The sequence below is a fragment of the Protomyctophum bolini genome (genome assembly GCF_963924005.1).
Source record: "Protomyctophum bolini genome assembly, chromosome: 10".
NCBI lineage: Eukaryota > Metazoa > Chordata > Actinopteri > Myctophiformes > Myctophidae > Protomyctophum > Protomyctophum bolini.
The window spans coordinates 22,119,031-22,141,622 of NC_137871.1; the positions used below are offsets into that span (position 1 = coordinate 22,119,031).

Sequence of the window (22,592 nt, forward strand, 5' to 3'; positions counted from 1 at the left end):
TTACAGCAATTAGCTGATTTTCCACGGGGTGAAATGTGATGAATATCCCGTTCGTGCTTGTTTTTCTCCCCAAGGATAGCCTTTCTTAGCCTATACTCACTCACTTGACTCAACTACTTTGCAATCCTAAAAAACGGAAAAGCATGAATGTTCCTACCCAGAGTTCCATACATCACTTTATTTTTGTAATGATGATCATCAGTTGTCAATCAATGATTGCAAGATTCAAATAAACACAAGAGTATCACATTAGCCTATGTGAATAATGCATTTATTAGGCCTACACACAAAAAAAAAAGGCTATAAAATAGTGTTTTAGGCTAGGGATTTTGAAACCAACCTGGTTGCTAACCAAATTAACCCTTATTATATCTTTAACTCTTGAGAGAGTAAAATGAAACCACATTTTACTCTCAAGAGTTAAACATCTGTAGGCCTATTACTTAATTTGCAGTAAACATCTTTAATTCAGTGCATGGTCTGTGGCTCAAATGCAGAATAAAAAATAATGGTCCTGCATGAAAAGGGTTGGAAACCACTGCTCTAAATTATTGGTCACCTTCATGGTTATTTGTTGTTTTAGTAATAGAAAAATGCATGGGAGCAAACCATGAATGAAACTGGTGATCCATGGTGACAGTGGATAACTGTGACTAACTGGGACCTAATGATCAGGCCCGGAAAGGCTAATTAGCATAGATTTTAGGCCCGACCCGGCCCTAAAACGTTGGGTCGGCCCGAGACAGGTTTGGGCAGAATTTGATAAACACAAAGTAAAAGTGAAAGGCCAGTCAGCACCATCTTCATAATAGATAATACACACAAAATACAATATTTTTCATGGAGCCCGATGCCCGGCCCTACTGATTAGCATACATTTTAGGCCCGGCCCGACGTTTTAAGGCCGGGATTGTCGGATTCGGGCAGAGTTTGAGAAATCTATAGGTTTACTTGAGACCAGTGGTTCCCAAAGTGGGGTCCGTCGACCCCCAGTCCTTGAGGGAGTTCCAGGGGGTCCTCAGCTAAATGATAGTTTGGAACCATATGGACCCTTATGGGTTCTCTGAGAGTGATACAAATGGAACCAAATTAATGGACCCTAGCAGGTCCATTTGTACACTCTCAGAGTTAAACTAACAGTGATTTTACAATATAAATCGGGGGTCCCAGAGATAGAAATGCCATTAAATGGGGGTCCATGGACTAATGCATGTCAAACTGGGCGTCCTTGAAATTTAACGGTTTGAAAATCACTGCTAGAGCTGTCAAAATCTTCTCTTATGGGGGTCCCTGGCATATCTTTTCAAATGGGGGTCTGCAGGCTAATTAGTGTCAATGTGAGGGTCCTCGACATGAAAATGTTTGGGAACCATGCACTGCTTTAAACCACAGCCAACATTTTTCATTTTGCTGGTGGTTAGCTGGTGTATACTCTCTATATCCGGAGGCTAAAATGTATAATTAGCAGTCATCATGATGACGATGATGATGATCAAACGACGAACAGCCCAGTGCGCTGCTGCTGGTAGTTGACATATAGCTGGAGGAGAGAGTCTGGGATGCGTGGCTGGATGGCGGTCAGGGCGCTCCCAAAGTGTCTGGCACTGATGTGCTGGGCTTTGATGTCCTCCTGCAGGGCCAGGAGGCCAGCCTCTCTGCATACTGCCGTTATCTGGGACAGGAAACAGACACCTACAGGTCACTGGTGGACACTGGAACTAAGAACATTTTATTTGAGTACAACTGTGTGTGTGTGTGTGTGTGTGTGTGTGTGTGTGTGTGTGTGTGTGTGTGTGTGTGTGTGTGTGTGTGTGTGTGTGTGTGTGTGTGTGTGTGTGTGTGTGTTTTGCCAGGCGCTTGGACTACATTTGCTACTATTTTTATTCAGTTAAGTCTGAGTCATTCTTGTTTTTGTACTTTGTTGATGTCGGTCAGAAACCTATCTCCATATTTTGACTTCTTTGTGTTTTTACGTAATTATCGCCCTACGTGATCATACTACAGTGTCAGTATGTATGCCGATGTACAGTAGTATGTGTTGCTACTTTTGTATTTGAATCCTGCAAAGTAAGAGTATTTTTGTTTTGTATCTATGTACCTTCGCTGTAGTATACCTATATGTAATATGGACTTTCACTCCACTACAGTTCAAAGTAACATATTGTGCTTTTGACTCCACTACTTTTCCAGGGAGCCCTATTTCAAATACTGTGAAAGTAGTAGATTTACAGAGCGTGTAGATCTGCTATTTTCATTTTTTTTATTTTTGTTTTTTGTACTTGTACTGTAATTTTGAATACGTAAGTATTGCCCACATGGACCAGTTTCTCTCTCTCTCTCTCTCTCTCTCTCTCTCTGGAGATAAATCAATAACACAAGCAGCCTGCCTTGTGTGTTTGTAATGTTAGTTAAAGCCACTCTGGATTAGGAGCATCAGCTGATTAACTCATGTGTAACATTTGAATACAGTTTTGGCATGTTTTGCTGTATTTAGTAAAAGGAAAACTGAGGGCCATGCAACACGACTCCAGCTGGAATCCAAACAGGGATTTTGGTATTATGTAGCCTAGTTGACACACACATTCAGATCATCTACCGCCAGGGGTGGACAGCAACTATGTACAGTTACTTGTCTCGACTCGAGTACTGTGTGTATTCTTTTTAATGATTTTCACTCCAATACATTTCAGAGACAAATATTGCACTTTTGACTCCACTGCATTTCTTGGACGTACAAAAAGTGCATTATGAATTTACCACTTATTTCAAATTATAGTGAGAATATCTGAGTTTGTACACATGATGAAAACTTCTGGAAAAGCTTTGAATTGTTTTGGAAAACAATAAAATGAAAGAAGAAAAAAAAGCTAAATGTACGCTATACTTCATTGTAATTTGTACCTTTGAATACTTTCTTCTGTACTTTAACTCAAGTACACATTTGACAGAGCAGCTTCCACTTGCACTCAAGTAATATTTCACCATGAGGAGTATCTAGATACTTTGAGTCAAGTACTGCATGGGCCGAGTACTTTGTCAACCACTGTCTACCGGCGTGCCCTGGTAAACACAATACTAGGCCGTTCCTGGTGGTGAGCTGGTGCCAGTATCACTTTTGTTGCCAAGGAAGCGAGTCAGTCTGGATAGCGGGGCAGCCGCCAAATGCCTAACATATAAGAGATGTGAGCATAGTGTGCCCCTCTCACACATGGCCTCCTTCCTACAATAGCAGACTTATGCAACGGTGCCACGGAGAGGAGTGGTGTGTGCAGTGCTCTGCAGTGCCGTGCTCTGCAGCGCAGCATGCGTGTTTGTGACCTTTGGGAGAGATTCTGCGCACGCCAGGGGAGTGAGTCACTTCCGAATTGGTGGTGATAGCTGATGAAGGCCAGGCGCCTTTTCCCACTCTCCTTCCCCCTCCTCCCCCTCTCTAGAACTCCCGCTTTGTTGTTGGGCATGCTCTTCACTCGCGCTGTGCGCAGACAGGCGCAGACAGGGCCATGAGCTTATGCAACTGCCTCCAAAAAGAGGCCAAGTGGAACCTATCTGTTTTTAACGTCACAGATAATGTTGGGGTGCTGTAAGAGGTTAGAAGGACAACATGGAGTCCTGTGATGCAGAATGTTAGATGTAATAAAGAGTTCGACATGCACTGTAGCCATGGTATAGTAGTCCCATGGCTATATGTAGCACAGTTGTGTGGACCACAATGCATTCTCACATTATCACGGCAATGACAACTTAACAAGGGGAACATCATTTCATATACTGAGTTGAGCGCCACTGGTATATGCTATGCATACTATTCATTGAAATATAAATAAATATAAAGAGACTAAACTGGCGCGAAGCTCCGCCCCCTCCGCTATTCATGTCAGTGGAAGTTGCTCAGTGGCGTTTTGAAGCACCCGGAAGGCTGCCGGAAGTACCGTCTATTTGCTGATTCAGCATTTCACTTCCGCATTTGGACACCAAATTTTGGTGTCCAAATGCGGAAGTGCAGCTGGGCTTTAACATTGAGCGCTCGGTTGCACTGGGTTTCCTCGTCAAGAATCCACGGGTCCGCCTGCAGTCCTTCCTCTTACCACTAGGGACCAGCGCTTCAACATTGGAGTGCCTAGCTGGCCCCTTGGCGACACCGCCATCGAGACAAAGTATGAACCGGTTAAAGGACCACTTCACCACTTTTCAACCTATCTTCATATAATTGGTCCTCACTGATGTTCATGATAAAATGCCATAATTGTTTTGTACTCGGTCTGTGTCTCATAAGAGGGCTGTGGGCAATTCAGAAACCCGTCCATCAGTGACATGATCGATGGGGAATCCAAGGTAATAGAAACGGCAGGCTTTCTCTTCCTGAAAAGTTGCAATGCGATAGTGGAAGCCTAGCATCATTCTCACGATAATAAAAATCTAAATATTAAAAAAAAAAATATATTGTTTAAAAATCTGCCTAATGATGATGTCACAGGTTTCTGAACTGACCACAGACTGAGTAGAAAATAATGGTGCTATTTTATCATGATCATTAGTGAGGACCAATTATATGAAGATAAGTTGAAAAGTGGTGAAATGGTCCTTTAACCGTTGACAGCAGGTGACGGTGGCGCCACTCCTTCCGAGGACCGGCGAGCGGATTATTACGGGAAGCGAGCGAGCAGAGTTGCTGGCCCGGTGGAGCGTGCCAATTGGCTGAGCCAGCTAGCACGCACAGCGAGGACAGGTGTTCTGCACATGTCAGGATGTGAGCCTTTCTTTCCCCCGGCGCTGCTCCTTCTTCTGTTACAAGCAGTGTTGATTTGGACGGCAACATTTAGATTTTAGTCATAGTCTCTCATGAATAGTTTATTTTAGTCACCTGAAATGTGTTACAGTTACAGTTGATTTAGTCGGCCAAAATGTAATTTGGCGGGTCCGGATGCCGTCGTAATGGCTGATTTTACATTTGCTGAAAACAGCAGATCTACAAGCTCACAACTTTGTGTTGTGTGTTGTGAACTTTCAGCATGCAACCAAGTGTAAAAAGTCTTATGTCTTTTACTTATACTGGATCTCTTGTCCACTAGTCCCTTCCGAACATTTTAGTCTAGTTTTTATTTGTTGACGAAATTGTCAATATATCTAGTCTTAGTTTTAGTCATCATAGCTTAGTTTTAATTTAGTTTCCTTCAGTGAAAAAAGGTAGTCGACGAACATGTTTCATCATATTATTAGTCGACGAAACACTGGCATTTCAAGTGGAGTGAACAACATGATTTAGACGGGGTAAACATGCAGGGTCTGGGCTAATTCTAGACGAGGGCCTCCCATCATTCAACTCATTTCGGGCCTGTCGGTAATAATGACGTGGAACAATAAACCTGTGTAGTGTGTACCCCCTGCTCCCTGTGTGAGTGAGAGAGCAAGGCAGAGGACGGGGAGAGCACAGTATAAAAACAAAAGGGAAAATAAGTAAGAAAAAAATAAATAAATAAAGTGCTAGGAGGAAAGCCCAATGGGCTCAAACTGTGTACAAATAATTTCAAAAGATGATTTGATGTCACAGGTCAAAGGTCACAGGTGGACGGGGTTCTGAACTGATGTCACAGGTGGACAGGGTTCTGAACTGCCACCACCGCCCTACAATGGTGACATTTTATCATGGACATTAGTGAGGACTAATTATATGAAGGTAGGTTGAAAAGTGGTGAAGTGGTCCTTTAAGCATTAGTTAATAGTGTCAATAGTCCACATTTCTGATTGAATCCTTAAAACAAAAACAAAAAAACAAAACAATAGAAAGAAAATGTAGGACATGCTAAAATTGGGATATTTCCTCCAAACAATAACCAAATAAAAACCAAAACAATAGAAAGAAAATGTAGGACATGCAAAAACTGGGATATTTCCTCTGAGCCATTGTTTGGGAAACAGTGGTTTAGTCCAACAACACCCCACACATTAATATTAACAGTTTGATAGTGTTTTAATTATGTGTGGGGTGTTGTTGGACTAAACCACTGTTTTAACACACACACACACACACACACACACACACACACACACACACACACACACACACACACACACACACACACACACACACACACACACACACGCACGCACGCACGCATAGATACAGCCACACACAATTATAATAAAAAAATCTAAAAAGTAGTCCATGTAATGGAGGAAAGAAGGAGAGACAGAATTTTATTAGACAATAAAATGCAAACAGTACAGGGGGTACAGTCAAGCACAAATGGTCCAAAAGGATAGCGCTGAAGAAAGACCTTGCGGTCTTGTTTCCATTCTGGTCCCAGCATGCATTCATTAATTCGACAGACAGACATAACAGAACAGACATAACAGAAAAGACAGACATAACAGAAAAGACAGACAGAACAGAAAAGACAGACAGACAGACAGACAGACAGACAGACAGACAGACAGACAGACAGACAGACAGACAGACAGACAGACAGACAGACAGACAGACAGACAGACAGACAGACAGACAGACAGACAGACGGAATATAGTGTACTTGGGTGCTGCAGGGTCTGTAGTAGCCCAACTACGGTAAATTATGTTATGAACTTTTTTCTTCTTTTTTTTTTGGCGATGCAGACATTATTTTTCATGCCCTTCATAAATTATGTCAGCATTCACTTAAATATATGGAGGTGAGTGGAGGTGGGGGTGGGCTGCTGATGTGGGGCAGTTGTGCAGCCAGCTCCTGGCTGTCTGCTTGGCGACGGATTGCAGTGGTCATAAAATCCAACCCAGCTAGGAAAAAAGAGTTTCTTAGATTGGGACGGGCGGGGAGGGGTATTTATGTGTGTGTGTGTGTGTGTGTGTGTGTCTGTGTGTGTGTGTGTGTGTGTGTGTGTATGTGTGTGTGGCTGGGAGAGAAACGGTTGATTTTAGAGCGACCACAATGCCCAGCAAAGTTGTGATTGCAATGCAAAGGACATTTGATGACTAAGAAAACAGTACAAAAAAAAAAGAAATGTTAAAGTGACGACTACGGATAAGCGGTTGTAGATGGATGGATGTTTTTTTTCCCCACTTTTAGTCCTGTGACATTTTTTTTAGTTGCCCCTAACGGCAGTAGTACCAAACACAACATAGTTTTTCCTCATCACTAAGGCCTCGCATACATGAAATGGGTTCTTGTATAGAAATATTTGACTGCAAAAGTGGTGAAATTGCATATAAAGTTATACACCCCAAACTAACAAAATAAAGCCTGTGGGGTCTGAGGCATATAAACTGTAAAACGTAGATTCACAATGGAAGCTCGGAGAGGTTTAAAACACGGCATATGTGAAGCCAGGACACCCCTCTACATTCTAGGAAAAAAACTGAATGTCAATATCTGAATCTCAATATGAGATTTGCACACATTAGGCGGAAATGTATTGTCACTGTAAAAACGATATTCTACATAGTTTAAAACGATGTAGAATCTTCTTTCTTCTTTACTTCGTAGTGTTGACACCACAGTTACTGAGAAATGTCCGGTGCAAGCTTGTTTAGCATGTTGGAGCAATGCTACTGGAATGTGATGGTGTTCGCTATAGCCACTGTATAACCTAGCCCCTATCAGACCCTACTATATAACCTAGCCCCTATCAGACCCTACTATATAACCTAGCCCCTATCAGACCCTACTATATAACCTAGCCCCTATCAGACCCTACTATATAACCTAGCCCCTATCAGACCCTACTATATAACCTAGCCCCTATCAGACCCTACTATATAACCTAGCCCCTATCAGACCCTACTATATAACCTAGCCCCTATCAGACCCTACTATATAACCTAGCCCCTATCAGACGCTACTGTATAACCTAGCCCCTATCAGACCCTACTATATAACCTAGCCCCTATCAGACCCTACTATATAACCTAGCCCCTATCAGACCCTACTATATAACCTAGCCCCTATCAGACCCTACTATATAACCTAGCCCCTATCAGACCCTACTATATAACCTAGCCCCTATCAGACCCTACTATATAACCTAGCCCCTATCAGACGCTATACTATATAACCTAGCCCCTATCAGACCCTACTATATAACCTAGCCCCTATCAGACCCTACTATATAACCTAGCCCCTATCAGACCCTACTATAAAACCTAGCCCCTATCAGACCCTACTATATAACCTAGCCCCTATCAGACCCTACTATATAACCTAGCCCCTATCAGACCCTACTATATAACCTAGCCCCTATCAGACCCTACTATATAACCTAGCCCCTATCAGACCCTACTATATAACCTAGCCCCTATCAGACCCTACTATATAACCTAGCCCCTATCAGACCCTACTATATAACCTAGCCCCTATCAGACCCTACTATATAACCTAGCCCCTATCAGACCCTACTATATAACCTAGCCCCTATCAGACCCTACTATATAACCTAGCCCCTATCAGACCCTACTATATAACCTAGCCCCTATCAGACGCTATACTATATAACCTAGCCCCTATCAGACCCTACTATATAACCTAGCCCCTATCAGACCCTACTATATAACCTAGCCCCTATCAGACCCTACTATAAAACCTAGCCCCTATCAGACCCTACTATATAACCTAGCCCCTATCAGACCCTACTATATAACCTAGCCCCTATCAGACCCTACTATATAACCTAGCCCCTATCAGACCCTACTATATAACCTAGCCCCTATCAGACCCTACTATATAACCTAGCCCCTATCAGACGCTACTGTATAACCTAGCCCCTATCAGACCCTACTATATAACCTAGCCCCTATCAGACGCTACTATATAACCTAGCCCCTATCAGACCCTACTATATAACCTAGCCCCTATCAGACCCTACTATATAACCTAGCCCCTATCAGACCCTACTATATAACCTAGCCCCTATCAGACCCTACTATATAACCTAGCCCCTATCAGACCCTACTATATAACCTATAGCCCCTATCAGACCCTACTATATAACCTAGCCCCTATCAGACCCTACTATATAACCTAGCCCCTATCAGACCCTACTATATAACCTAGCCCCTATCAGACGCTACTATATAACCTAGCCCCTATCAGACCCTACTATATAACCTAGCCCCTATCAGACGCTACTGTATAACCTAGCCCCTATCAGACCCTACTATATAACCTAGCCCCTATCAGACCCTACTATATAACCTAGCCCCTATCAGACCCTACTATATAACCTAGCCCCTATCAGACCCTACTATATAACCTAGCCCCTATCAGACCCTACTATATAACCTAGCCCCTATCAGACGCTATACTATATAACCTAGCCCCTATCAGACCCTACTATATAACCTAGCCCCTATCAGACCCTACTATATAACCTAGCCCCTATCAGACGCTACTGTATAACCTAGCCCCTATCAGACCCTACTATATAACCTAGCCCCTATCAGACCCTACTATATAACCTAGCCCCTATCAGACCCTACTATATAACCTAGCCCCTATCAGACCCTACTATATAACCTAGCCCCTATCAGACCCTACTATATAACCTAGCCCCTATCAGACGCTACTGTATAACCTAGCCCCTATCAGACCCTACTATATAACCTAGCCCCTATCAGACGCTACGCTCATTCTGTAGCTCCGAGAGGAGGTCACGTGGAGATCCCCTCCCATTGTGCGTGTGCAATTGTCGACTGAACTGAAGTCAGTTGGAAATTTCACATTCGAACAGGGGAGGCGCCGGGGAGGTTGCTAATGCTTTTCAACTTCCTTGAAAAACATGGAAGCGGCTGACCAAACAAGTGATTTAAACACTCTTTTCATGCCGCAACTGGGATTTTCTTGGCTGTTCCTCTTCCTAAATGAAATTTAGGCTCATTATCGGACCTTCACCTTTTGGATAAGATGTGCAGAAAAGGGTAAGCAGCGTTAGTTGTGGAAACCATGCGCCGTTTCTGAAACGCAATGGGAGGGGATCTCCGCGTGACCTCATCTCAGAGCGAAGGGACTGAGGGAACGTATCAGGGCTAGCTATAACCCCACCTTCCAGCACCCTTGCTCAGACTGAACCCATATCTTCAAAATGGGTCTTCATTATGATCTGAACTACACCTGTTATGTTTTTGTGGTTGTATCTCACACGGTTGTGACACTTTTGCAAATCTGTCCACAGACAAGCTGTTGCAGGTGGTAAAAAAAGGGGGAAAAAAACCAAACTAAACGAATACATCTACATAATAATTTTGCTGCTAATGTGTGTCCCACAAGTGAAAAATATGTTGTGTGCACACACATATGCTCTGTATGATTGCATGTTTGTGTTTATGTCTTCTCTTGTTTTGGTCATGAAGGCTTCAAAGACAATCGGGATGCAACTAAACGCGCAACACACTTGTGCACATGCTGTAGTAGTCTACATGCAAACAAACGCACGTGTGTGAATGTGAGTATAAGAAGACAGAATGCAGTGGTCACATTTGTTGTGATTTTGGTTTAAATCTGAATACCTTTCATCTCAGTTTCACGTCCAGTCCATCCTGCAAATGGACTGGAGTTTGTGTGACAGAAATACCATGGCTGCAAAAATAGCCATGATATATTACAGATAATAGAGCCAATACTAAATCACTACCTGGCTGCAGCAATGGGACCATAAGGGTCTGAGAGTTCAACTTCCGGGTTTTGCTGTGCAGACCAGCAGTCCCCAAACTGCAGTCCTGGGCAGTGCAGCCAGTTTGGGGACTGACCATAAGTCCGACCACCCGTTAGAACAACCTACGTGGCCGGTTAAGACTGATGTTAGGGTTAGCGACCTACGTGGCCGGTTAAGACTGATGTTAGGGTTAGTGACCTACGTGGCCGGTTAAGACTGATGTTAGGGTCAGCGACCTACGTGGCCGGTTAAGACTGATGTTAGGGTTAGTGACCTACGTGGCCGGTTAAGACTGATGTTAGGGTTAGTGACCTACGTGGCCGGTTAAGACTGATGTTAGGGTTAGTGACCTACGTGGCCGGTTAAGACTGATGTTAGGGTTAGTGACCTACGTGGCCGGTTAAGACTGATGTTAGGGTTAGTGACCTACGTGGCCGGTTAAGACTGATGTTAGGGTTAGCGACCTACGTGGCCGGTTAAGACTGATGTTAGGGTCAGCGACCTACGTGGCCGGTTAAGAGGTTGAGGTTAGGGTTTGGGAATCTTCTACAATCTCTAATTGTGTAGACTTGCATGTAAAATTAAGTAATGCAGGTGTTTAACAATTGTGTAACACTTGATAGCATAAAAAAGCACATGATTTTTTTATTGATTGAAATATTTATTAACAGTGTCAACCGCTTGTTCCTTTGAATTGTAATGCATTGTGTTCACGCCTTATCTCTTCTCGTTTGTTATGCGTCTGTCCAGTTCCTCACTGCTGCAACGAACCAATGTCTCTCCTCTCTCTCTCTTTTCTGACCTCCTCATCTCTTGCCCCCCCCCCCCCCCCCCCCCTTCTCTCTCCCTCATCATCCTGCCACCGGTTTTTAGAGAGACAGATGGAGAGAGATGGTCGATTTGCTTGCCCCGCGAACTGGCCAAACACTGAGCAGAAGTCAATACGACCGGGCAGCGGCTATCCGGTCGGTATAGGCTGACCGGATAGTGCATTGACCACATAATTGCAACGTCCACGGTTCCAATCCGGCCAGAGACCTGTGTTTCATGTAGTTGTACCTCCCCTCCCCCTCCCCCTCTCTGCACTAAACAACTGTTGGATTCCCCTTACATCCCTCAATTATCACAGTACCTCACCTCCTACAGAGTCATTATCACAGTACCTCACCTCCTACAGTCATTATCACAGTACCTCACCTCCTACAGTCATTATCACAGTACCTCACCTCCTACAGTCATTATCACAGTACCTCACCTCCTACAGTCATTATCACAGTACCTCACCTCCTACAGTCATTATCACAGTACCTCACCTCCTACAGTCATTATCACAGTACCTCACCTCCTACAGTCATTATCACAGTACCTCACCTCCTACAGTCATTATCACAGTACCTCACCTCCTACAGAGTCATTATCACAGTACCTCACCTCCTACAGAGTCACGTCCTTAGTGTTCATTTCTTTATGAAAGTGTTACACTTGTACCTGTTTAGCTACATTTACACATCCCTATAACATCATGTATCTCATATAACAATGTAACAGTGCTATAGCACATCATGCACGCACGCACACACACACACACACACACACACACACACACACACACACACACACACACACACACACACACACACACACACACACACACACACACACACACACACACACACATAATATAATGGCCACTAGGAAGCACACATACTTGCACACACATTTCCAACACGTAAAAGTAATTGCCACACGCACGCATATGCGCACACACCATTACTTTGACGGAAAGTGCACAATCATTCACTCGAGCAAGCGCAGCGCGCACGCAGGCACAAACACACACACACACACACACACACACACACACACACACACACACACACACACACACCCTTATAATCAAAGTGACATCTAGAGGCAGTGGTGATGTTGGTTCAGAGGGGAACTTTAACTACATGGTCTACAGTGAAACGGACCTGCATGAGTTATACGACTGCACTTGGACCACCTTTTTGTTCCGTCCGCGCCGAATCCCTTCGCCAAAAATAGCCGATCTACAAGCTCAGATATCTGCCCCCCCAACACAGAATAGAATAGGCATGCTGGCCACTTGGTGGTGGTTAAAGCAAATGGCCAAAAAAAATGGCCCATAAACCCTCGCTCCCGTCGGAACAGGAGAGGGTGGGGGGCTGCATCCAATTTTCAGAGGAAATTAAATAATGTATAAATCAAACGCCGTTGTACGTGTGTGTGTGTGTATGTGTGTGTGTGTGTGTGTGTGTGTGTGTGAGAGCGTGTGAGTGTGCAGTGTGTGTGTGTGAGAGCGCATGCGTGCGTGTGTGTGTGAGCGTGTGTGTGTGAGCATGCGCGTGCGCGTGTGCAGAAATAAAAGGTTTCATCCCCCAGAAAGCCAGAGAGGAAGTATCTGCAGCGACAGAACCCTGCCAAGAGAAATAAGGGCTGACCGCAGAACCATGTGAAACCTATTTAACATTACAAGACTAGAGACTGAGAGAGAGAGAGAGACACACAGAGAGAGAGAAAGAGACACACACACACACACACACACACACACACACACACACACACACACACACACACACACACACAGAGAGAGAGACACACACATAGAGAGAGAGAGAGAGAGAAAAAGAGAGAGAAAGAGAGAGAGAGAGAGAGGCGGGGGGGGGGGGGGAATCCCAAAATGTACACTAATTAGCCCAGCGGACCCCCATAAGAGAATACTTTTACAGCTCTACCAGTGATTCTGAACCTTTTTCATTTCAAGGACCCCCAGTTTGAACTGAATTAGGCTACGGTCCCCCATTTAATGGCATTTCTATCTCGGGACCCCCAATGCATATATTGTAAAAAACATTAATTTAACTCTGAGAATGTGCAAATGGAACCAAATGGACTGCAACGCGTCGCAGCGCGCCACGTTGTGAGTTTGTAGATCGTAGATCATAGATAATTGTAGACAATAGTTTCTCTAGAACCTTTTTGAGGTAATTTTTGCAAAAGATGTTTGAATTTGTTTTCATTAGGAAATAAAGGGGACATTCACTCGCGACCTGGCACAAAATGGATCCGCGGCCCACAAAGAGGCCCCCACTGTCCCACTGTTTGGGAAACTGAGGACTGAGGCTGGGATAATCCCTGACAAACTGGGATGTTTTGGTCACCGCGCTCATGTGGGGAAACTCATCAGCTAACTACCCCTCACCAACCCATTCCCCACACTACACCACGCCAACCACCCACCCACAACACCCCCACATGTTTTGGAAAGACCCGCGTGGGACAGCACCTGTGTCGGAGGGAGCTGAGGGCTCCGTCGTGCGTTCAGGGTGGCTGGATGGCGAGCCGAGCCGAGCGAGCGGGGCCTCCTTTCCTCCTCACTCTAAGGGCATATTTGTCCTCGCTCCTTAATCAAGCGAATGAAAGCAGCACATTCTAGCCTGGGAAGGCAGAGGTGGCATATTTAGCAAACACGCCTGGACTGAACCCGGTTGTGTGTCTGGCGTGATTTATTTGTACTGTACTGTAACTGCTCAGTGCGTGCACGTGTGTGTGTTCGCCTGTGTGCATGTGTGCGCGCGCGTGTGCATGTGTGTACACACTACAAATTCAATACTCTGCCTATGCGATGTGCTCCAAACAGATTATTTCTCACCCACCCCCCCCCAGTGTGAGATTCATAAACATGCCTATCCGTGAAATGTAAGGAAGATGTTAATGTGCACGGTCAGGGATACAAGCTCTGCATTGTTAAATTAAACATTCCATTTAAATTATCACCTTGATGGGAGGAGTTAAGACCATTTCAAGATGGACCCATTGAACTTCTTTTGGTAAACTTAAGTCTACATGCAAACCTCCAGATTTATAGAACACAATGTGTGCGCAGTGCTTGTAGATCTGGTATTTTCAACACACAGGATTCCATAGTTAACTGCGACCTTTGGTCAAAGGACAAACATCTATCTATCTTTATTTATCGAACTATAAATGCACCAAGTCTCTGTGTGTGTACGTCTGTAGTCTTGCGTTGCCAGACTGTTGCCTCTCGCAATTTCCAAATGCTTCCATCATACAGTCTGGAGCAACGGAAGTTCTATCATCATGAGTAAAATATAAAGCGGAAGTGGAGCCTCCTCGCCACTTCCGTTTCGTCTTTACAGTCGTGCACATTTATCTTAATATAAATGTGGTGTACAACACAAGCGCACAATTAAGTATAACTTGGACATAGCTCTTATGATCCCTATACCTAACTTCTAAATGCCCAACAGTAACAATCACCTCAATACAAATAACCTCAATAACCTCTGCCCGGGCCAGACTCCATATTTGGGCATGCCTAAATATGGGTTCGTCCCACCGACTTCTGACATCTACATAGACTCCATATTTGGGCATGCCTGACAAAGAACTCCATATATGGGATTCTGCTGACATCACGATGTAAGTGCAGTGCCCGCTGTCGAGTGGCTCACACCCACTGTTGTCCAGAGCCGCCACAAAGGGCCCCTGCCAAGGCTCCCACGGGCACTGCCTCCCCCCGGCACTGCTCTAGTATCTATACATGCACCACGTCTCTGTGTGTACGTCTGTACGTACGTATGTAATCCACATAACTCCAGAACCGTTGGCGCCACCGACTTCAAGTTCAACAAACGCGTTCCACACCACCACAGGGAGTGCAGTGCCCGGTGTCGAGTCCGTCGGATAGCCGGTTGTCCAGAACCGGCACAAAAGCCAAAGCCCGGACCTGATCACCCCTATATATCTCCATATATGGAGCTGGCCTGTTCCGACGTCACAAAGGGGTTCTGACATCTGCATAGACTCCATATATGGGCATAAAAAGGACAAAGACATAATAACTGCAGGGTGCCAACTTGCATTGTTCCAAGTAGGCCAGTGTCCAACGGGCACCGCTCGCTTGGTAAATAATAATTATCAAGAAAAGCCGCCCTGCTTCTATTCGAACTCCAATAAACATTTGCTCATTTGTTGAGGTGTTAAAAGAGTGACTTGGCTTCCTGTTTGCCTGTGTTGTTTAACAAAGGAGGCCCTCCCTCCCCTCCCTCTCAGGGCTCTTGTTAAATGCGGACCTCCTGTCCTGGGGGGGCTATAGGGGGCTCCTGACACGCCTCCACCCAGCAGAGGGGCCCTAAGGCCAGGGCAGGGGGAGAGGAAGGAGCAGGACGCAGGTACCCTGCCCTGTTCCCTGGAACTTCTGTTCTTCTCGGGACGTTAGTGTAGTCGACTTTTTAGTGCCCCAAAGGATACTACGTGATAGGTGTGCCTCGGTGTGTGTGTGTGTGTGTGTGTGTGTGTGTGTGTGTGTGTGTGTGTGTGTGTGTGTGCGCGCGTTTGTGCGTGCGTGCGTGTGCGTTTGTTTCATGATTAAAAAAAAAGAAGATTCGAGATTTAGAGGAAAAATATTTAGATTGAGGTTATTGTTACTGTTGGGCATTTAGAATTAGAAGTTAGGTAGTTAGGTGTGCGTGTGTCTGTGACCGGGAGGCCAGAAGCCACAGTTTTTTGCTCTTTTATGAGTTTGCTCTGGAGTTGCCCTTCCTTTCTCCTCTCACTCCACCATTTGGAGCAGGGGGGGGACGACGACGACAGACCACCCCCAGGTATTCACTCCTCAAGCATGTCCAAAGTTTGGTTTGGGTTTTTAGGGTTCAATTAACACATTCTACATTTAACATACCCTTCTGCTCTGCTTAGGAAGAACACAGCCAACTGGCTGCAGGCTCACGTTCCCCCAGGAATGCTTTAATTGGTTTTCCACAAACAGATCTACATTATATCTAAATTATATGCATCTTTCTATCTATCTATCTATCTATCTATCTATCTATCCATCCATAATTTCTACTACAATAGATGACCCCCTCCATGGAGCTTTGTGACACCTTCTCTCAGCACATGCACTTTCAAACGCCTCCACAATTTCCACAACCATTGTTAAGTATACTCTGACAAGGTTTTAGACTTACCATCCTGCCCGCAACATCTTCACATTGTGTACAGTAAGCATACATTGCCTTATTGCACAATCCAGGAAGTGGCCTGTACTTCCTGAAGTGGTGACCGTCATAATCATCACCACTTCAGGCCCCTCCCCCTTTTTCTCTCTTTATCTCCCCAACACAGATTCGACTGCTACAGTCCAGTACAGTCCAGTACAGTACAGTCCAGTACAGATAAAATGCTGTGTTTATAATACAAAAAAAAAAGAGTGGCATGAACACAGCTGTAGAAATTGACAGTGTGTGCGTTCCAGGAATTTCATGAGAACGCTTCACAAGAAACACGACAAAGCTATCTATATGCACAACAACAGGATGTTGCGGGTTCCCAGCTGGCACTAGACGTCAGTTGACGTTGAATTTGGGTTGGATTTAGATTCTGACGTTAGACAACTTACTGTATATCCAACTTTGGGGCTCAACATTAATTCAATGTCTACATAACATCACTGATTAACATCAGGACAACGTTGGATAATAACGTTAATCAAATATTCACTTTCAACTAAAATACAACCGTCATCCAAAGTTGGGGTTCAACGTTGTTCTAACGTTAAACTCGTGTCCCGTACTAGAAATAAAATTAGAAATCACCGTCGTCCACCAGAAACCATGTCAACATTCACTGATGTCAACACATTAAACACTTCCAATATAGGTGTCCCTATTTTGGGAATGTTAAAGATATATGCTAAACTCTGTTTTTGTTGTGTTTATTTTTATAAAATTCAAAACAGCAGAAATAGCAGATTTTCAAGCTCACTACAAGTCACATATTGTGAGGTGTAGTGAGCTTGTAGATCAGCTATTTCCATTATTGGTTGTTCCTAAGTAGTCTACATAGCGCTTATAAGTGGTTAACCCAATTAGACCTGAGTCCGATTCAAAAAAATGTCTTCCTAACAGGTTTTCCGAAAAACCAATGTTCTCAAACATGTGAAAGACCCCCAAAACTATTAGTGTAGTGTAGGCCTATGTATTTGGCCGCCGGCCACCATCTGAAAATATGTTGTTCCAGGGACCACCCCAGAAGCAAACATTTGAGTTAAAAACATTACATTTTCAAAAATATCAGATCTACAAGCACCGAGTGCCACGCTATGAGTTTGTAGATCTGCTATTTTTCAATAGCTAAAGTATAAAATAATGCATAAAAAACCAATAGGGGATCCCATCCAGAATGGATTAAGTTGAGGGGGCACTGGCATTTTTTATGATCATCTTTGGTGTAAAGTATTGTACTTTTACTCCACTACCACTTTATTTGACAGCTTTAGTTACTTTGAAGATTTTGATTATTATTACAAAACACATACATTAACCACTTCAGCACTATATACAGTACATTTACAAGCTCACAATGAGCTACTGGCAACAGAGTATTTCTAGATTGCAGTATTATACCTTTACTTTAATTTGTTTAATGACAAACTTTAATGACATTCATATTAATCGTTTTTATTTTAGGTTTTATGACCTCAATTACACCCACACAACCTGCACTTTGAACATTCAGTGGATTTTCTGTGGTCTGGGGTTTTCTCTGTGTCTGTGAAGCCTTTTGAGCTGCAATGAAGACAGGCAAAATTCCTCAACAGTGACATCTTCTGGCAAATCCCTATGTCATATGGGATTTGTGGAGTCCGAGTCTTACCTCACAGTCCACAGGCAAATCAGAGCACTTGTTTGAGCCAGAAAACCCCAGACCACAGAAAATCTACTGAATGTTAAAAGTTCAGGTTGTATGGGTGTAATTGAGCTCAGAAAAAGAAATGAGAACAATACAAAAACCTTTTTTAATGTGACAATCTATTAAAGTAAAACAATAAATAAATGTGAGTACCCCCCCCCCCCCCCCCCCCCCCCCGGATTGATGTGCTGTCGTATTAGCCCTGCGTTGCTTAATCCCGCCGTCAGCGCAAACAGAAACACATTTGTTGATGCATTTTTTTGGTGCCTGGTGTCCCTGGTGATAAAAATCTCTGCAACAACAAATAGCAGGTCGTAAATCAGACCGACGGAGCGAGCGCGGAGCCAGAGGAGGTACAGCCGCCACCACAACAGGTGTTAGGAGGAAGCCATTTGTCTTCCTGTGAGGGTGCTTTTGCCTTGTGTGCATGCGTGTGTGTGTGTGTGTGTGTGTGTGTGTGTGTGTGTGTGTGTGTGTGTGTGTGTGTGTGTGTGCGTGCGTGCGTGTACGTGCATGTGTGTGTGTGTGTGTGTGTGTGTGTGTGTGTGTGTGAGAGAGAGAGCGAGTGTGTTTATGTGTTGCCTGCTTGCGTTAGTAGTGTCTGTTTTTTCCGGGTGTATGTGTATCTATCTACTGTGTGTGTGTGTGTGTGTGTGTGTGTGTGTGTGTGTGTGTGTGTGTGTGTGTGTGTGTGTGTGTGTGTGTGTGTGTGTGTGTGTGTGTGTGTGTGTGCGCGTGCGTGCGTGGGTGAGTGCGTAAGTGCGTGCATGTTGTTACACATGGCCTCATTGGCCACCCAGCTCTATCTCTGCCTCCTCTAATCGTTGGAAACAACAAGCATCCTGGAATCCGATTCATCATCACACACCCTCTTCATGCTTGTAGTTTGTTCAGAGGTTGGCATAACTGCAAACTCTTTCTAAGAGTTTCTAATCTGAACTAAAATCTCCAAAGTAACTAGGAACTCAAATTTTTAAATAATTGTAGTGGAGTAAAAGTACAAATGTTGGCTCTGAGATGTAGTGGAGTAGAAGTAAAAGTATTGGAAATTGGAAATACTCAAGTAAAGTACAAATACCTCAAAATTGTACTGAAGTACAGTACTTAAGTAAATGTACTTAGTCACTTTCCACCACTGGTAAACACACACATACACACACACACACACACACACACACACACACTCTGGACTTTAAGAACAAAGCCTGCATATAGGAAATGACTTGCTTCAGCTACTGTAGAGGGGAACAAAACAATGACACTGTTGATTTTGAATGGCCCAACGTCCAAATCAACACACAAGACACCTGGGCTTTGGAGAAAACAGGACAGGACAGGGGGGGGGGGGGGGGTCGCGTGCGGTGAAAGGCAATTGTGACGGAGCACTGGGACCTCAGACAGACAGACAGACACACTCACACTCCTCTGACACTGTGACCTCAGACAGACAGACACACTCACACTCCTCTGACACTGTGACGCAGCACTGGAACCTCAGACAGACAGACACTCACACTCCTCTGACACTGTGACGGAGCACTGGGACCTCAGACAGACAGACACTCACACTCCTCTGACACTGTGACCTCAGACAGACAGACACACTCACACTCCTCTGACACTGTGACGGAGCACTGGGACCTCAGACAGACAGACACTCACACTCCTCTGACACTGTGACAGAGCACTGGGACAACAGACAAACAGACACACTCACACTCCTCTGACACTGTGACGGAGCACTGTGACCTCAGACAGACAGACACACTCACACTCCTCTGACACTGTGACAGAGCACTGGGACCTCAGACAGACAGACACTCACACTCCTCTGACACTGTGACCTCAGACAGACAGACACACTCACACTCCTCTGACACTGGCTGTGGCCAATATACCGGCGGCGCTTGTATTTTTTGTTAGTGGTCGAAAAACAGTCTCCCTGGGAGACGGATGTTATGACATTACGGGTGATATCCATGGAAGGTCTTCTCCGAGATGACGACCAAAATGTGGTTCCACTTAGAGGGATGTGAAAACCCACAGCGTCCCCCTGTCCTGTCCTGTCCTGTGCCCTTTGCACAGGACGTCATGCACTTTTGACGTCCACCTTTATCCCAGGCGCTTTGCATAGATGGTACATTACATTAGATTGTGAATGGGTGAATGTAATGTAAAATCTATGTAATGCACAATCTACGACCAAAACCACATTTTGGTAGTCATCTCGGAGAAGACGGATGCTGATGATCGGCCCCTTCCATGGATATCACCCGTAATGTCATAACATCTCCCAGGGAGACTGTTTTTCGACCACTAACAAAAAAAACAAGCGTATATTCGCCACAGCCAGTGTCGGAGGAGTGTGAGTGTGTCTGTCTGTCTGAGCTCCCAGTGCTCCGTCTTCAACACTAACTCTGGGGGAGCCCGGGTTTGAACTGGCAACCTTGTGGTTACCATCCGGCCCCCTGAGCCACCGCCACCATGATACACTGATACAGCCATGTCCACAGGGAGGGACAAGACAGACCCACAGTAGTGGATGGTAGAACATTTACTTGCATACCGTACTTAATTAAAGTGTTTCTTTGTATATGTGCGTGCGTGTGTGTGTGCGTGTGACAGGAACCCATGGCCTTCTACAGCTCTTTTCCTGTCAGGGCTTGATCGTTAAGAAAAAAAAGAAAGAACAAGAGTAGTAGCGTGGCACCTTCCGTTTTTTCTTTTTTTTAAGGCCTTCTTTTTTCGCGTGAGTCGTGACAACATGGCGCGCTGAGACTACAGTATCGAATGTTGCTGCTTCTGTTTGGGCGGTGGGGGTGCAGGTGGGGGGGTGGTGGGGGGTGCAGGTGGGAGCCGCCGGGAGCAATCTGGGGCTGAGCGTGAGGTTTGTCGAGGGGGCGGTGCGGGGCGGGGTGGCAGGGGGGGGGGGGGGGGGGGGGGGGTGAAAACAGATGTCAGCCCAGGCAGGTATATCCTGTCATGAAGGGGGTATGTGTGCGTGTGTGTGTAAATGGTTAGATAGGAAGAGAGAGGAGATTTTATTTTAAAAACAAGGCTTCTGGATCCAAGTTCACAACTGGGTGACGTACCCTCCCCCGAGTCCCCTTATACCCCCTTAAAGAAATAATAATAAAAAAAACACTCCTTGGGATAAAAACTGCCATAGCCACTTGCCCAAATGTGCCCAAAATGAGCTGACCTCATTACAGGCGGCTATGGCCGTTTGTAGCCCATGTGTTTTTTGTGCAAAATGAATGCTTGGAAATTGATTCAGAATCATGAAAAGCCCCTAGTTTGACACGTCATATGCTCGTTAAAGCACATTGTAGTCATTTTTGTTCACAGCGGAATCGTCTGGCTTTTCCGAAAAGCAACTTGCAAGCTGCAAGTAACTGCAAAACCACCACCATTCCAACGTGGAAGATTTCCCCAAACACCCCGATGTCAGGCTGCAACAACACCTGATACCGGGGGATTGGTTTCCACAGCGCATACCTCCTCCAGGTGGATGCCTGCTTTAAGCTGCTTTCTGGGGTGGGGGGGCCGCACGGAGAAGGAGTCAGGGGGGAGAGAGAGAGAGAGAGAGAGAGAGAGAGCACCTATACTTTGACGATAAGAGAGGCCCTTATATACCACCTCAATCTGCCCTTAAGTCCATGATAGTGGAGCAAAGGATCCCCATATAGGACGGAATCCCACTATGCCTTTGACACTTACTCTTCCCTGTTCAGACTTGATCATCTAAATACAATCCAAATAAAGTGTTTTTCTTCGGAGCACGTCAAGCGGTTGCACGTGAGCATGCAATGAGGTTGACACAATAAGTTAAGGTCCCTTTGGATGAAAAGGATGCATGGCCTATGTCTGTGTGTGTCTATGTGGAAACCCTATATGTCCACAACTGTTAACTTTTCAGTATTCAGATTCAGAAGTATCCAAAGTAGCAGATGGACAAGTTCAAAACGCTCAGTTATACAAAAAGTTTGAATATGGAGATAAGAGTTTTCTGCCAGACAGCGATGATATGGATGGTTACTAATGTCCTATATTACTTAACACAGTGCTTCCCAATCTTTTTCACGTCAAGGAAGAGAAGATTTTCACGGTTCTAGCAGTGATTTTAAACCATTTTCATTTCAAGGACCCCCAGTTTAACATGCATTAGTCTACAGACTCCCCATTTCTATCTGTGGGACCCCAATGTAAAATCAAAGTTA

At 44.8% G+C, this 22,592-nt stretch overlaps 1 protein-coding gene across 1 annotated transcript in view; it reads right to left on the reverse strand.

The window, feature by feature from the left end:
- Positions 1-254: 254 nt before the first annotated feature.
- Positions 255-22,592, reverse strand: part of afg2a (AFG2 AAA ATPase homolog A) — a 171,040-nt gene continuing 148,702 nt past the window's right edge. The window contains exon 20 of the mRNA XM_080774826.1: positions 255-1,672. Within this exon, the coding sequence (XP_080630952.1) occupies positions 1,493-1,672 (180 nt within the window). The 3' untranslated portion in view covers positions 255-1,492. The remainder of the gene's footprint in view (positions 1,673-22,592) is intronic.